General features: G+C 37.9%; 1 protein-coding gene across 1 annotated transcript in view; it reads right to left on the bottom strand.

Annotated features, from left to right (window-relative positions):
- The window catches only part of VWA8 (von Willebrand factor A domain containing 8), a 322,462-nt gene that overhangs the window by 85,641 nt on the left and 218,866 nt on the right, over positions 1 to 17,955 (bottom strand). The window contains exons 30-36 of the mRNA XM_082701350.1: positions 16,274 to 16,384; positions 15,319 to 15,383; positions 14,714 to 14,839; positions 13,494 to 13,603; positions 12,698 to 12,852; positions 7,987 to 8,182; positions 638 to 719 (exon numbers count right to left, since the gene is read on the bottom strand). Coding sequence (XP_082557476.1) covers positions 638 to 719; positions 7,987 to 8,182; positions 12,698 to 12,852; positions 13,494 to 13,603; positions 14,714 to 14,839; positions 15,319 to 15,383; positions 16,274 to 16,384 — 845 coding nt within the window. The remainder of the gene's footprint in view (positions 1 to 637; positions 720 to 7,986; positions 8,183 to 12,697; positions 12,853 to 13,493; positions 13,604 to 14,713; positions 14,840 to 15,318; positions 15,384 to 16,273; positions 16,385 to 17,955) is intronic.

Genomic DNA, 17,955 nt, shown 5'->3' with positions numbered 1-17,955 from the left:
ATATGATTTCACTCATATGTGGAGTTTAAGAAACAAAACAAACAAGCAAAGGGAAAAAAGAGAGAGAGAAGGAGAGAAACCAGAAACAGACTCTTAACTGTAGAGAACAAACTGATGGTTACCAGAGGGAGGTGGGCAGGGGGATGGGTGACGCAGGTGATGGGGATTAAGAAGGGCACTTGTCAAGATGAGCGCAGGGTGGCGTATGGAAGTGCTGAATTACTGTCCTGTGTACCTGATATTACACTGTATGGTAACTAATGGAAATTCAAATGAAAACTTAGAAAAAAATAAAGTTAATAAGATGAAAGTTTTCTCCAATACTGAAAACACTGTTTCAAGTACAGAAAAATTTATCATTGGGGATCAGTCAATGACTAGATCAATGATAGAGAAATGAAGCCCTCAAAGGCTGTTAGACTTATACCTATATAATGTTTGAACATTTTTCCCAAATGAAAATAAAAATAGCAGTAAAGCATGCAGAACAGCAGCAAGATACAAGCTAACTGCAAGTGGGGGGGAGAGCTTTGTTCTTTCAGGAGACAAAAGCACAGATTTATTTGGAATGCACAGTAAGACTTGACTTGCTCTTGATCTGACATTTGAAATGAGAATAAAGGTGAACGTGGCTTACCTGGGAACAGGGATATATCGGAGTTTCTTTGATTGAAGGTCAGTGATTTCTATATAACCAGCTGTTTGCGGAGGGGTCACATCTGCAAACAAGTCATGGTATGAGCTGAGTATTAAATTATTGCATGATACCAACGTAAGACCAGCAGAAAGCACGAATGTTGCTAGAAGTTGAATGAAATTACCAGTAGCCTAGGACAGAGCTCTGAGACCCACCTGACAAGGTCCTGGGCCAAATCTAGTCTGTAGGGTTATGTTTTGGTCAAGAAAACACAAAGACTGTCAAATACATGCACATCAGACCATGGTTCTTTACTGTCCAGAAATGACCTGAGTTCTTTTCTTTGTCTTTGCTAGCTTTCCAAGATGAGCCATTTTAGCACTTACAGTTTATTTAAAAAGATTTTTTCACCTGAATTCTGTCTTTCCTTCCTAGGAAGTCAAAACAACAGTACAAGCAGCCACTTTGTAACTGGACTGGCTGGGAATAAAATCCTGACTCTGATATTTTCGAACCGTGTTTTATGCTGGTCAGGTTAGGTACCTCGCTTCTTCTGTCATTTGTAAAATGGGGATCACAACAGCATCTGAGCAGCACAGACATTATTTTGAGGATCATTGGCCCCACCAAGACAGGAGAGGGTGAGGTGAAGGTAGGTCTGTGCAATGAGGACTCTGGACCATGGAAATGATGAAAGGGTCGGATGGGGACTCTGGACCATGGAAATGATGAAAGGGTCGGATGGGGAGAGGGACAGGGTCTGATATACGGAGGCCAGGCCCCCCTCCCTCTGATCGTGGAATTGTTTCCCAGCCAATTCCAGGGGTCTGCTGACTTCTCTTCCAAAGCCCTGAGAACCACCACTGACCATCATGTGCTGCCCCTACTGTGTGCCAGAAACTCTGCTCCGTCTTTCTGGGCAGTTTTGAATTCTAACTGCAAAGACTCATGATTCCCGCTTGAGTGAGGAGGGAACTGAAGCTAACAGAAGTGTGAGGGTAATGTGACCTGCTTGAGGTGACACGGCTGGAGAGTGACAGAGATGGCACTCAAATCCAGGCCTTCTTGGCTTTGCAATCTCTGCTCTGTCCACCCCTCCAGGTGACTCCTGCCTAAGCTGACCCGAGGGTTATGATTTTGAAAATAGCCTCATTTTAGAAGATATGGGCCATTAGTGTCTTTAAAAAAAAAAAAACTCCCCTACACAGAACCCATACTTTTTAAAGATTTTTTGTCTATTGTCCATCTCTTATTACAACTTCAGGTTTGAATGAGATGTCCAGGACGTTCACACTGAATTTATCCTATGTAGTTTACAAAAAAAAAAAAGAAAGTAAGAAACTTCATATTTTTATTCATGTTTGTAGACAGAGGTTTTTGAGTAGACCCTCTAAAAAATTAAAAACTCAAAATATGTCTTATTTATTCAACAAACAAGGTTAGGTTTACTTTGTACCAGACACTATACAAAGTACTGAGGAGAAAGAAGGAGATGGGATTCCTGCCTCATCTGAGGAGCCCACAGCAGAAACAGGAAAGTTCCTTACAAAACAAAAACAAACCCCACACAACAAAACAAAACCCACCAAGTGGGCCTCTGGAAACCCATAGGCCTGGGGGTTAGGTATGAGCTGCAGAGCAAGGCAGGCAGGAGTGCCAGAGAGCAGAGGGTTAGGAGGCAAGGAAGGTAATGTCCAGGGCAGCAGAGGGTAAGAAAAGAGAGTTCCTATGGTAACCTGACCACCCGGCTGAATTGGCCATCCCTAGATGGCCATTTATATAAAACAAGCATGCTTATCGTCAGTCACACACAGCCTGCATTGGAAACGCTGCCTGGGACGGGAGGTCAGTCTTGGATAAAGTTTTGTACCATATATCACTTTTGACAGTTCCTGCTGCTAAGACCCAGCCGAAGTGGTTTGAATTATTTATAGACCCAGGTTCTTTGCCAAAAATGACCAGTTATTGAAGCGGCTGCCTCATTAACTGACTTACATGTTGGCTTGTCACTCACGGGTGCTTTTTCTTCGTAAGTAGTAGCGAGAAGCTGAGCTGGGGCTGTGGCCACCAGAGCTTTCAGACGGCCCGTGAAAGTGAAGTAAGCCAACTTATTTTAAAATATCTTTTCTTTCACTGTGCAAATTAATTCCATGGCATAAAGAGGGTGAGAAAATGCAGTAATGGCTGTGTCTATTTCAAGAAGGGGAAAGTAAGAATTTTACTCCTGGTGCTAAAAAATATTTTCACGTATCAGAAAAGGCACTTCGTGGCTATAAAGCACTTTTGAAAGCAGTATTAAGGGAGTGGTGGTGGAAATGGTAATGGGGAGCACTTGAAAAATAATCAGCATTGATGTTTACTGATTTGAAAACGAATCGGCTCAGAATGCATGACTGAATTAAGGAAGGAACACCGTGGCCAGATTTCCCTCCAAACTTGGCCAAATCCTTGTCTATCCATTTTAAACGTTTCAACACTGGAGAGAGGACAGAGGCTCAGTAAATTTCCATTACATTTATAATCCAGGTGGATTTCAAGGATAGGTATAAGCTATGCATGAGCATGAGTTCACTAACGTCAAAAGGGAAGTCACGGCTGCGTATTTAGCGCACCGTTCCCGCAAACGGTTGGGACAGCTATGTGCGCAGCACCAAGGTTAGGAGGAGGTATAAAAGTTGTCAGGCAAAACAACCAAGAACAAATTCAAAGGGAAGATGAAATTATATTAAAAAATTCACTACTTTTAGCAATGAAATTCTATGTACCTCTGTTAACTACCAAGTTTAATGCATTTCTGTGTTCACAGATTAAGAGTGATGTGTGCCCTGCAATCATGCCAATGCCAAATCTTTGAATTTACTCAAAGTTCAAAACACAGATTATCACTTTTAATCCAGAGTTGTTATTTTGTGTTTGAAGAGCTGAGGTCTGTGATAAGAAAGAAAGAAAGAAAGAAGAAAAGAAAAAAAAGAAAAAAAGAAAAAAAAAAGCAGCTAACAATTAACTAGGAAAAAACAAGAAAAAGACTGGAAGAAAGCAGTAAATCTCTCCCTGTCTGCATTAAATAAAAATTATGCCATCTTTATGAAAGCCACCAGGAGAATAACCTCTATAGTTTCCATTGATTTCTTTAATAAAAGGCTGATCTGCACTAGTTCCTGACTAATCAGACTGTTGGACTCTATTTACTTAAAAAAAGGCCAAACTATTTTTTATACCCGTGTCAGCTCAATGACTGCTTCTTAACCAGGGCAAAGATTTCTTTCTTTCTTTCTTTCTTTTTTTTTTAAGATTTTATTTATTTATTTGACAGAGAGAGATCACAAGCAGGCAGAGAGGCAGGCAGAGAGAGAGGGGAAGCAGGCTCCCTGCTGAGCAGAGAGCCCGATGTGGGGCTCGATCCCAGGACCCTGGGATCATGACCTGAGCCGAAGGCAGCGGCTTAACCCACTGAGCCACCCAGGCGCCCCCAGGGCAAAGATTTCTTATGCCATTATCTTTCCTCTACTACTCTGGAAGTTCTATACTCTACTCCTAACTTACTGACACACAAACTTAACATCGTTATCCTTTCTCCTGAACAAAGTAAGGCACTTAGAACACTTTAACATTAGTCACTCCTCTCCCTAAGTTGTGGATTATAATTGTCTCATAGTTTTGATATATGCTTTTTAAAATTTCATGAACTTTTATTATTTTTGTTTCTTATAATTGATGTTTATCAGCCACATATTTACTACTTTCTCAAGTGTCCTCATCTGAACTGTTGATTCCTAGGCCTGTGCACAGCTATCCTCCGGCATCTCCCTTGGTAATTCTCCTAGGAATTTTTTTTTTTAACAGCCCACATTTATAAAATTCTTCCTGTGTACCAGATACCATGCTAAGCACTTCATGTACATTTGAAATACTTAGGGAGTATTACTTAAACAAATGAGGGGAAATAAAATTCCTAGCAACCAAGAGAAAAATGGTAAAAGATATAAACAGGCAATTCTCAGAAGAGTAAATCACAACATATGGAAAGATTCTTGGGGTTATTAAAAATTAGGGAAAGATAAACTGAAACCATAATGAAAGGTCTGATCCCTTCAAGAATACATAAGGATGGGGAGCATCAGGACCTCTTTAATGCACCTGGAACAACATTGGGAGACAATCTGGTAATTCTAGTCTTAGATATGTACCCTGTGGACTCTCAGCATGTACACAAGGAGAGGGGTACAAGGATACTTGTTGCCCATTATCTGTAACAGCAAAAACTGGAAAGTGTGTGTAACAGAGACTAGATGAATCAACTGTAGTGTTCTCCAGTGAAAGTCAATGAAGAAGCTATCAATAAAGATGATGACAAAGACCATCTCCTTTGACCGAACGCCTGTGAGCTCCTTTGGATCCTCTTCCAACTTTTGGGCTTCTGTGTTCATCTCTGTACCGTTCACTTTCAGCAAGAGTCCTTCTAAGTCAGAACCCCCCACCCTCCACATGTGATCAGGTTCCTCGCCCTCCACCCTCCATAATCACCCTGGCCTGCCTTCAGCAAGTATTCTCCGGGGTCAATTTAGCCGCAAGTCTTCCTTTTCCCTGATTTCCTTTCAGTAGTTTTCTATCTATTGATCCCTACCAACAGTTAGAAGATCTATGCACTCACTATCAAGTTGGTGTCAAAGCTAGAAAGGAATCCAGTGTGCTAGTAGTGGAGGGATGGATACAGAGATCAGTGGAACACAACTGAAGATACAGAAATAGATGCAAACATATGTGGTCAGTTGATTTTCAGCAGAGGTCCAACAGCTGAAATTCAATAGAGAAAGGACAGATCTTCCAGCAAATGGTGCTGGAACAAGTGAATATCTGCATACAAAACAATGAGTCTCAATTTACACCATGCACTGTATTTAAAAAATTACCTCAAAATGGAGCCTTAAATGTAAAATCTAAAATTATAAAATTTCTAGAAGGGAAGTTTTCCTTTCATCAAAATGGGAGAAGATATTTGAAAAGAATATATTGGATAGTGGACATGTACCCTGAATATATAGGGAACATACAAAATTCTTAAAAAAAGCAAAAACACCCAAATCACCCAAGGGCAAAAATCTGAGACATTTCACTATGGAAGGTATATACGACAAGATGCTCAACATCATTAGGCACTGGGGAAAATGCAAATTAAAATCATAATGAGATATTGCTGCACACCCACTAGAATGGCAAAACAGACTATACTGGCAAGGAGACAGCAGAACTTCTTTGCTGACAGGAATGCAAAAGGTATTGTCACTTTGTAAAATAGTTTGGCACTTCTGTCATATAATGTAAAAATGCCATTCCTACATTATTGTCAAAAAGTAGAAAAGATCCAACTATCCACCAACTTGTGAGTGAACAGACAAAGTGTGCACATCCACACACGAGACTACTACTTGGCAATAAAATGAACTACTGGCACACACAACGATAGAAATGATTCTCAAAGACATGAAATTCGGTGAAAGAAACCAGAGTTGAGAGACCATATACTGTATGATATCGCTTATATGGCCATTCTGGAAAAGGTAAATCCATAAGGACAGAAATCAGATTGGCCAGGGGACAGGGAGTAGGTGAAGAGGCTGACTGCAAATAGCCTGGGGGAGGTTTTTGGGGAGATGGAACTGTTCTCTGTCAGTTCTGGTGATGGTAACAGAACTGTATGTGTTTGTCAAACTCATAGAACTATCCACAAACTGAACAATATATAAACTGAACCTTAACTGCCTAAGAACAAAGGCATACTTCAAAAATATCACTGTGTCTGATGCGTGGAGAATGGGAAAGAGTGGAAGAGGAAACACCAGAGGCTGTTGCAATATTCTAGTTTAAGATGGTAGTGATTTGGACATTGGTAGTAGAACTTTAGTCAAGTGGGTGGAATCAAAATATATTAGTAAGGTTGTATCAAAAGGACAAGGTAATTTATGATGGGGTTAGATAGAGAGGATGAGGGAGAAGAGCTATCAAGGAAGCCTCCCAGGTGTGCTGAGTTCTAGTACAGAATTTCTTGTATTTCCTGGAGTGGTGTCATGCCCCTGTACCTTTCACACAGGGTACCTCTTCCTGAAATGATTCCTTCATTTGATTCACTCCCATTCATCTTTTCAAGGGCCAGCTCATAATCACCAGTCTGGACCATAAGCTTCTCCTTTTATAGATCACCTTGTGAACATTCCTATCACAGCACTGTACTGAGATTGTCATTTTATTCACCTGCCTCTTCTACCTTAAGAAACATTTTGAGGAAACGGTGATTTCTTTGGAAGGAACTAATTCTAAATATTATGATATAACCAGGACTTGTCAAACCCAGTAGCAGATTATAATATAATACATTTAGCATTATATTTATTAAGCCCACAGTGATGATAACGAATGTAAACATAGGACAACATGTTACTACCAGGGGCTCAATGAGCAAATATTTTCATAATTATCCTTGATGATGAAAGCCCATATAGTTCAGTGAGAAGAGCCCTAGGCTTGGGACTGGAAGATGTGATGCAGATCTGGGCTCTGCCGGCCACTGGTGGGGCAGCCCTTGGCATGCCATCTTATCTCCCTTCATCAGCTTCCCTGCATACAAGCTCAAGAGTACACTGATGACAGAATGGAGATTTGAAGATTAAATAAGAGTAAGGAAAAGGGATTGGCACAGGACCTGGCCTATGTTTTGCAGTAATAAATGTAAGATGACTCTTGGGAGCACTGCTTAGGGGATCAGTCTGCATGACTCCCTTTCATCATGGGAGCTTAAGACAAAAGTCAGCCCCATTTTCTGTGCCTTATGGTCTAATAATTTCTAAAAGTCTCTTTGAAATCATCTGCTTCTTCTCTTTTTTTTTTTTTTTTTGGAAAAAGATTTTAGTTACTTATTTGACACAGAGATAGGTAGAGAGAGAGAGCAAGCATAAGCAGGGGGAGTGGAAGAGGGAGACGGAGAAGCAGACTCCCTGCTGAGCAGGGAGCCCAATGCGGGACTCTATCCCAAGACTCCTGGGATCATAGCCTGAGCTGAAAGCAGATGATTAATGACTGAGCCACCCAGAAGCCCCTGAAAGCATCTTCTAAGTAAAGTTACTGTGTAGACTGTAAGGCAAAGGAAGAAGAGTTTTAACAGCAGTGCCTTCTACCACACTGTGAGAAACTGAGTGAAAACTTTCTGAGTACGCACAGAGGTCTTTTTAGCTACCAGATCCTGGTAGAATTATTCACATTTATACATACAGAATGATAATAATCATTTAAATATCCCTACCCAAAGCAAACTACCCTTACTACCTCGGCAAATTAGGAATTGGTAAATTTCTTACCTTTTGGGTAGATATCTTTTAGAGGGACTTCTCCTGGGGGCAGGATCCTGACTATCTGATTAGTATCTAAAAGAGTCACACAATTGCTCTGTTTTGGAGTTTCACTTTTCTTCTTTCCTCCATAGAATGTTCTGTCAGTGACATTTGGTTTATGCAAGGATGATGGCCTTTTCCAAGAATAGACTTCACTGGGTGACTGAAAGAAAGAAAAGATCAGAGTACTGAAATATAGGGGTGCCGGGCTCAGTCGGTTCAGTGTCTGACACCTGATCTCAGCTCACGTCTTGATCTCAGGGTCGTGAGATCAAGCCCCATGCTGGGCTCCAAAAAGAAGTACTGAAATAGAGTTGACCCCTGAAGAACACAAGTTTGAACTGTGCCAGTCCACTTACACGTGGATTTTTTACAGTACAGTAAATGTGTTTTATCTTCCTTATGATTTTCTTAATGACATTTTCTTTTCTCCAGCTCACTTTACTGTACATACATAATGTACGTAACATACAAAATGTGTACTCGACTTTATATGTTATCAACAAGGTTGTCAGTCAACTGTAGGCTATTAGTAGTTAAGTTTTGGGAACTCAAAAGTTATTCATGGAGTTCTAACTGTGTGAAGGGGTTCAGTGTCCCTAACTCCCATGTCGTTCAAGTGCCAACTGTACTATAAATTACATTCACCACGTCTGGTACAATGCAGCCCTTTAAGTAGGTACCAGAGGTAAACTTATATTTGACAAGTGTAAGAAAATCAAATTACTTCTTAACCTTCTTGAATTTCATATAGAAAATAGCTATTTCACCAATAATCATATTTCTTTTTTTTTTTTTTTAAGATTTTATTTATTTATTTGACAGACAGAGATCACAAGTAGGCAGAGAGGCAGGCAAAGAGAGAGAGAGAGGAGGAAGCAGGCTCTCTGCTCAGCAGAGAGCCCGATGTGGGGCTTGATCCCAGGACCCTGGGATCATGACCTGAGACGAAGGCAGAGGCTTTAACCCACTGAGCCACCCAGGCGCCCCAATAATCATATTTCTTAGGCAAATGTGAAATACACAACATACTTTTTATGTTGAAATGAACTATAACTAATAGAGGGAATATAACAATATAGTTTAAAAATGAAATAAATATCTTATTCATCTACTTTCTGGCATTACCAGCATTCTGAAGTCCCTGAGTGTGTCTTTCCATTCACATTTTCCTTCAGTCTGCCCTAGATGTTTAGAAATCTTCTGGAATTTTGTGTATTTATTCCCTTTTGCTTTATTTAATATATATATATATATATATATATATTTTTTTTTTTTTTACCACATATGTATTTATCCTTCCCTACCCCAAGATCGTAGATATTTTCCTATGTATTCTCTAAACATTTTAAAGTTTTGTCTTTCACATTTAAGTCTTTAACCCATTTGGGATTTATTTTTGTGAATGGCATGAGACACAGATTAATATTCATCCTTTTTCCACATGGATAGCTAAGTGTCCAAATACTGTCAAATACCGAACAGCACTGATCAACACTGCTATTATAAAATACAGTTCTGAGTATGTATGCATCTGCTGCTCAGCACTTCATTCCACCCTCTTTTTTTATTTTTTAATTAACATATAATGTATTATTAGCCCCAGGGGTCATTCCATTCTCTTATTTATTTTTCTACCCCTATGTCCATACTATTGTCTTAGTTACTGAAGCTTTACAGTAAGCCTTGAAATTTAGTAGGGCAAATACCACTGCTTCTACTTGGTTCTTCAGGAACATCTTGGTTATTGTCTTTGCTCTTTCATAAAATTTTATGAGAGTTGGATTTGCTCTGCATACTTGTTAGTATTTGATATTTGTCAGTATTTTTTTATGTTAGCCATGTAGTTGTGTCTCATTTTGATTTTAATTTGCATTTCTTGAATGACTAATGATGTTGAACATCTTTTCATGTCCTTAATCTCTGGATCCTCTTAAATCAAGTGTTCAAGTCTTTTGCCACCCCCCCTATATTTACCTTGTTACCTCTGTATCTATCTAAATATATTGAAAACTATGAATTCACCCAAATAGATTCAATTCCAATGCTGACTATAGGATTCATTCTAGTGTTCTTCCTTTCTCTATCTGTAACTCCCTTTTCCAATAGTGAGAAACTAGACTTCATGATCTTTAAAATTTTTACTTTATTGCTGAGTTCCACCAAATGTGACTCATATTCCATCCCACTACCAACCTTCCCTCTCAGGCAAATGCCTTCCTTACTCTGCTTGGTCCTGACAGTCAACACTGGGCTATGCTCCTGAATGGATGCCCTCCTCACCTTACTTGGGCTCCTAAATCCTACACCCTACCTCCACCTCCTCAGGGGCACCACCTGCATCCTACCTGGAGTTCATTTCCATCACAGGTGGTTACACCTTCCCCCATATGGGGTGTCCTCACCTCCTCAGCCTCTGACCTCTGTCACCTTATACTGTTTGCCCATTTTCTATATTGGATGATTTGTTTTCTTGCTCTCGAGTTTTAAGCAATCTTTGTGTGTTTCAGATACAAGTCCTTTGTTGGAAATATGATTTGCCAACATTTTTTCCCAGCCATATCTTTTCATTCTCTTAATAGTGTCTTTTATAGAGCTGAAGTTTTAGATTTTGATGAAATTCAATTTATCAGAATTTTGTTATGGATCATATCTGAGATGCTCAATAGAGTATTTGATAGAAGTGATGATGGTATCTTGTCTAATTCTTTTTTTTTTAAAGATTTTATTTATTTATTTGACAGACAGAGATCTTAAGTAGGCAGAGAGGCAGGCAGAGAGAGAGGAGGAAGCAGGCTCCCTGCCGAGCAGTGAGCCACCCACTGAGCCACCCAGGCACCCCTTGTCTTATTCTTAATATTAAAAGGAATGCTTTTAATTTTTCACTACTAAGGATGATATTTGCTGTATGTTTTTTATGGCTATTTGGCATTAGGTTAAGGAATTGATAAAAAGTTTGTAATAATTTAGGTGCCTCTGATAATGTTATAAAAAGTTAATAGGTGACATATCCCTTTATTGTTAGCTTTATGAAGAGTCAAAAGAAATTCACATCAAAGCAGAAATGCACTGTGATATGGGAGAAAGGATACAGGTTTAAGGGTAAATCACCCTTGACCTCAAATACCAGCTCCTTTACTCATAATTTTTGTGGCCTAGGAGATATATCTTCTCTGTTTCTATTTCTTCATCTATAAAACCTTATAAAATTGTTTTAAAAATTACCTGTCATGTATGAAAGGGTTTAGAATAGTGCAATGCCTGATTTTTGTATTAGGGTCTAAAAAATACAACTGTTATCATAAAATGTTGAAAGGCTGCCTAACTGACCCTAGTTTTTCATTTAACAAATATTCAATAACACCTCCTTTGTATTGGTTACCATACTAAGTAGGGGGGATAAAACTTTTAATTTAATAAGGTCACGAGTCCTTCTGGTTATAAAGGATTCTATAGGGTTAATACAAACTGTCTTATACTCAGTGCCAAATACTTTTCATTTATAACCATTTTTTTACAGTAACAGTATATTTCTATACTAATTTCTTCAATCAGAAGATCAATATTTTAAATGACTCCACCTTCAGAAACACAACTCTAATATTTTCCCTACTGATCGCAGCAATCATTAAGAAATCATATTAAACATAACTCTCATTCAGTCAAGACTGCTGTAGATACTGTATTTCAACAACATGTTTCATTTTCAGTTATATAATACCATAGCAAATGCTTTTTAGTTGATAATTAGGAAGACATATGGCAAAATCCTAAGCCACAGGGTTTTGGATTTCAGATGTCTTATACCCTGAAACAGTCACCATTCATTAATTACATTAAAAATCTGAGATTATGTGAGACTGGTATACCATCAAGCAGAGCTGCTATTTTTATCTTTAAATGATTCTATTAAAAAAATAAAAGCCACAAAGGAAATTATGAAAATTAAATGTTAAATCAAAATACACGGAGCTACATCTAAGGTTATTAGATGACATCTTAGACTTAAATAACCTTTATATTTAATTTTCCCTCATTTCTATCAGGGGAAGATGGTGCCTCGTTTCACTGAAGTCAATTACAAATAGCCCCTTCTTTACAGATAACAGTACATAATAGCAGAAAGGACAACCTAAGAACAAATTAAGCTGAAATTATCACCATAATCTGGATACTGCAAACATATGATAAAGCAGAGCAAAACTCAATGGAAAGTGAACTGATGTTCACAAGTGCTGAAAACATTTAATCTATAGTAATGAGACCCCCCAACTAATTAAACTTTAAAAAACTCTAGAAGACATGTTATTTTGTTAGTCTCAAATGTTCCTCTTGACAGATTACATGAGCACACATTAAGACGACATGATGTAAAATTACCATCAGTAGTTTAAACATTTCACTGTGTCACAGGGACTCCCATGTATGGAGAATACTGGTTTCCCCTTACTAAGTTACATAATTACATTACCCTTTAAATGCCAATTTTAAAAAAGCAGTGAAACTCTATAGGTAGAATGCACTTTCTAATGACTGATTTGTAATACAGACTTGATCTAAAATGTATACCAGAATATCATTACATTTTTAACTAACCCTCAAACAGCCTTACACATCATAGCCTAAACTGGAGAGAAGAAATATTTATTCAATAATTGAAAAAAAAACTGGTGCTTACCATGAGATCTGGGAAGCCAATAACAACAGTAGCATAACTATTCTCATCTGAGAGAATTCGGTTAGGAGAGGCAATCTTTTGTCCCACAGCTGAACTTAAATTTTCAGATGATAGTTGATCACTTGAAATTTTATGAGGTATGCTGAGATCTGCTTCTGAAGTCAGAGAAACATTAGATACCATATGCCCCTAAAATGCTTCAGGAATTAATTTTTGCAAGATTTCATTCTCACCAACTCAAAAGGAAAAGCACAAGTTAAAAAAAGAGAAAACACTTTAAATTATATTCATGGCCTTTTGTTTGAGAAAAGTCAGTTTTTACAATCAAGGCATCTCCTCTAAGTGAATGCAAGTATTTATTGAATTCAAAATTTGATTAGCAATATTTATATTACCATTAATAGCACCCTGCAATAAAGACATGAAACTGACCCACCCCACTGGTAATGGTATGTTTTAGGTTTTTTCTAAGTACTACTCACTGCCCCCACTCCCCCAAAATGGTGATGAATTAAGTAGAAATCCTGAGGGCCTGTGTTAAAAAAAAGAAAAGATGCTACACTAGAAGACTAATGGACTTGGAACCTAAATGCATAGAGAAATTCTGATTTCTCAGTTCAAAAAATTCAAAGAAGTGAAAAGATAGTATATTCTTATTTACTAATTCTAATGTAATTACTAAGTTCTTTCTTTTGGGCATAAATTTAACATATGTTGATGTTATTGTTCTTAAATGATTCTGGAGGACTCTAAGGGCACAGCACACAGCCCTAAGCACAAAGCAAAGGGAATTTACCTTGTATAACTCCAAATCCTGTGCTAGGTGGCTCCTCTTTCAACACGTACAGCTGGCAAACCCCACTATCCTCAGAGTCAATGTGTGCAGGCTTACTTAAAAGATATTTCCTGAAAATAAACAAAACATCTATGTGAATAGTTTTTCCTCTTTAATAATTGTGAGTCCAGACTATGAAAGGTCAGAATTCCACACCCCCCCCCCAACTCCAAAGCTTTGTTTTTATATTCTGAGTATAATTTGCAGTTTCAGAGTTCTGTTGTGAATTAACACATAACTTCTCAACACTGTCGACAGGGAGCAGTGCATGATAACAATGCAGTAATAAATAGGAACTAAAATCCAGTACTTCGTTTAAGAGGAAGGGCTTGGGGGGGGGGAGCAACCCTAAAGTGACACACCCCCATTATCATGGAACCTGCTCTTGATATGATTTTGATCAGCCAGCACAACGAGTGAGAATCTGGCCTCTTACTTGTGACTAGCTGAGGGACAGAAGTCCTCAGCACTGTAATTCCCTTGATCTACTTATTTTTAAGAATTCTAAAATAGGGATGTATAAATAGCCAGAAATCTTTTGCAGCAGGATATTTCTGCTTGTCGCCCTAGGGGCAGAGAGAATCTGTATTTAGTCAGTAGAGGTAATGAATGAGGCAGGGGGACTCAAAATTCTGTGTGCACCCTACTTATGCCAAGTGCAGCTAATGTCCCTTTCCTCAAGACATATATAGTCAAGTGTGGGGAAGCAGCACAAACATGAACGTAACTAAGAGCAACCAACATAAAATGAAGAAAAAACTTCTAAGAGGTGAATTCTGGGAAGCTCCCAAAAGGCAACAGCTCTAGGACAGAGACTAAGGCCCTCTGAAGAGAGGATAAATCAAAAATCTATTTTGAAGTATCTCTAGTTTGGCAAGAATACTGCGGATTCCCAATGTACTAATAGGAAAAAAATCTGAAGAATATGGATCATATATAAAAGTCATTATGATTTTACTATTAATTTCCATGTCATTCTCTGAAACACTTTCATAATTACTCTGTGAAGTAATATTTATTTTAATTTTTCCCCACCCTTTCTTCTTTCTCCTACAGAGATACCAAATTCAGAAACTGTTAAAAGATGGATACTGGAAGTCAGAACAGTAAGGATTCTGGATAACTGATAAATATGGCTGAGCTATGGTACATTCCATGAGATGCCATGTAGATCTACCCACTGGTTTGTTTTGTCTTCCACCAGAAGCCACTTGTCCTCTGCTACAAGAAACACTGTCTTGACGTTGATGGGAAGTGAGATGGTGTGAGTTCGCCCTTCTAGGACATCCAGCACAGTCAGGCTGTTCCTGAAAGAGGAGAAGAAAACTATCTGAAAGGAAATGGTGAGGATAATGGTTGAGTAATGATGGCACAGTCATTTCATGATCTATCATGCAAATGCTAAGAAGAAGGTGTTCAAAACTAAATAATGACAAAGAAAAATGGTAATTGAGACAACTGGGGAGGGAGCCAGAGGGAGAGAGAGAGAATCTTAAGCACCTGGCACAGAGCTGGACATGGGGTTCAATGTCACGACCCTGGGGTCATGACCTGAGCCGAAATCAAGAGTTGAAAGTTTAACCAACTGAGCCACCCAGGCACCCCCAGCACTGTCTGTTCTTAGGTCTGTTTTTAAATGTTCTACAGTGTGGGAAGAGTTGCTTTTACAATAAAACATTTGCAATTTGGTTACATTGGTTTTATAATAAGGAAGTATAATTAAATGAGGAAAGAGAGTGGGCAAAATAAAGATTCCAGTTTAAATCTTCTATAACAAAGAGCTCACCCATTTTCTTTGTAGAATACTAGCCAGTTTTTGTGTGAAAATTCTTTACACATTTTATAAGTTTCCTAAAGAAAAAACAAAATATTCACATTAAATGTGTGAGATGCAGTCATGTCTCTTCTGCTCTTTTCCCTTAAATAAAGTTCTTTGACATATAAACATGTAATTCCTTGAGAAGCTACCTCTTTATTTACTTCGAGACTCTTATGGTAATGTGGATCAAAATATATTTTTAAAATTTATTTCATCTTTAGGATAAAGATTTTAAAAATAATGCCAAATACGGGTTAGAAATAAACCTGCTATCTGGTGATTAACTATGGAATTTATACCATGACATAAACACACAAGAAATGCTGGGTTATTTTTTGTAGATTTGGATACATTTATAGGATTTAAATTATCTGTTTTTTTTTTTTCATGGTCTTTTAAGACTTAATTATGTTCTTTTGCAAGGAAAAAAGTAAGTCTTATTTTTTCTAATAAATTTTCTTGGACTGGCCTTGTACTTACTTACTAGTTTAATTTAGTTAATGTATTCAAACGTTTATTCATCTAGTAGGTGCAATCAGGTATCTTAGACATCAGTTTATTACATAAATCCAAAATATAAACATATAACTTGAAAACAGTTCAGTGTCTACATGGTCAGGAAATTGTCACGGATATCATGTTTTAGAAAGTTCATGATGTTCTATTATTATTATAGTTCAGTCCTGATAAGTCTTCATGTACATATGACGTCTACAAACAAGAAGTTATTGGTTACTTAATTATATGTGTATCTATGTCTATTTATAGGACATGAACATCTATGCATGCATAGTAAGAGAATTCTCTTGTAGGGTGTAGTAGTAAACCACAGGTATGGAGAGGGATGGGCAGGCATGTATCTTTAAGGTAGAAAGCTCCAGAAATCCTTGGCAATTTGCTAGGCAAGTTGGGTGTAGCTTACCGTCTCCTCCTTGTTCCACCAGGAAGGTTTCTTAGATGGACTCTCTTCTGAAGGGAGGACGAGACGTCGAAGGGCTTGGCCAGTGGTATCCAATAATAGGATGACATTGCTCTGGAAATAAAGAGAAGAGTTAGAAGCTCAAGATTTGTTTCTTTTCTTTTTTTTAAAGCAGCAGCCTCTTGGCAACCTGTTAATAAAAGATACAGTGGTAAATCAAAGGAAAGATGACAATACTGAGTGAATAAAGACACTGAATGGTTTTCCTTAATATAGAATGTAAAGTATGAGATGGTTATGGAAGGTATTTCAAATTATGTAATGCAGAATGTATTATCTTTGAAGATTTTATCTTAAAACCATCTCCTTCTAAATATAGGCTACTTTAACCATGATTCTGTTTTATTGTATTCTTGAGGAAACTAAGAGGATCGATAAGTTTTAAAGTCCATTTACTTTTATTGAAACTACACTTAAAGAATATTTTGTTGAAAACTGTCTTATGTTGTGCATATTAAATCTCACTTTAGCTTCTCACATCCAGGTTTATTTCAGAAGAGACATACATGATAAAAAAGATGGGTTAGCAAGAAAAGATCAAGGATCCTAAGAACCTAGCTCATAATGAGTGTTTCTTCATTTTAAAATTCGCTAAGCTTTAATAACTCAGAGTTGGTACCACAATAATATACAAAGAGATTTCTCCAGTAGTATTAATCACAGTTTTGTAAACAAAGTAATAATCTCAGTAATTAGCATTTTTTCAAGAAATTTAAAAAAAATAAACCTTAAGCATTAAAATCAATGAACAGAAACATATGAATAAGAACTTAAAATTGAGAAAGTCAGAAAAGATGAAATATTTTATTTTATTATTTATTATTATCATTATTTAAAAGATTATTTATTTGAGACACAGAGAGAGAGAGAGAGAGAGAACACGAAGGGCAGTGGGGGGGGGCAGAGACAGAGGGAGAAGCAGGCTCCCTGCTGAGCAAGGACCCCCCCCCCCCAATATGGGACTCAATTCCAGGACATTGGCATCATGATCTGAGCCCAAGGCAGCCATTTAGGTGAATGAGCCACCTAGGTGTTCTATAAGATGAAATATTTTAAAGAGATGCAATGAACTTGGCTTTCTTTGGTGAAAATTTAAAGACCCTTGAAGATTAAACAAAAAGGTTTACAAAAAGGGCACCTTTAAGTTGTCAGGCCTCTTATGGTTTGTCTCCCTCCCAATCCCATCTTGTTTCATTTATTCTTCTCCTACCCACTTAAGCCTCCATGTTGCATCACCACTTCCTCATATCAGGGAGATCATATGATAGTTGTCTTTCTCTGCTTGACTTATTCCAAAAAAAAAAAAAAAAAAAAAAAAGAAGTTGTCAGGCCTCATTGTTATGCAACTATCTTCTTTGTTTTGTTTTGTTTAAATTTGAGGCTCCTCCAGTTATCCTAACCCCTATGAACTTTTCATTTCAAAAACTTTCTTTGGGTTCAGTGGGTTAAAGCCTTTGCCTTCAGCTCAGGTCATGATCTCAGGGTCCTGGAATTGAGCCCCACACCCAGCTCTCTGCTCAGCAGGGAGTCTGCTTCCCTTCCTTTCTCTCTGCCTGTCTCTCTGCCTACTTGTGATCTCTGTCGGTCAAAAAAAAAAAAAAAAAAAAAAACTTTCTTTGGGGAAA

The sequence above is a fragment of the Mustela nivalis genome, assembly GCF_964662115.1.
Source record: "Mustela nivalis genome assembly, chromosome: 15".
NCBI lineage: Eukaryota > Metazoa > Chordata > Mammalia > Carnivora > Mustelidae > Mustela > Mustela nivalis.
Note: the sequence above shows the minus strand (reverse complement) of the source record. Positions and strands in the feature narration are given on the sequence as shown.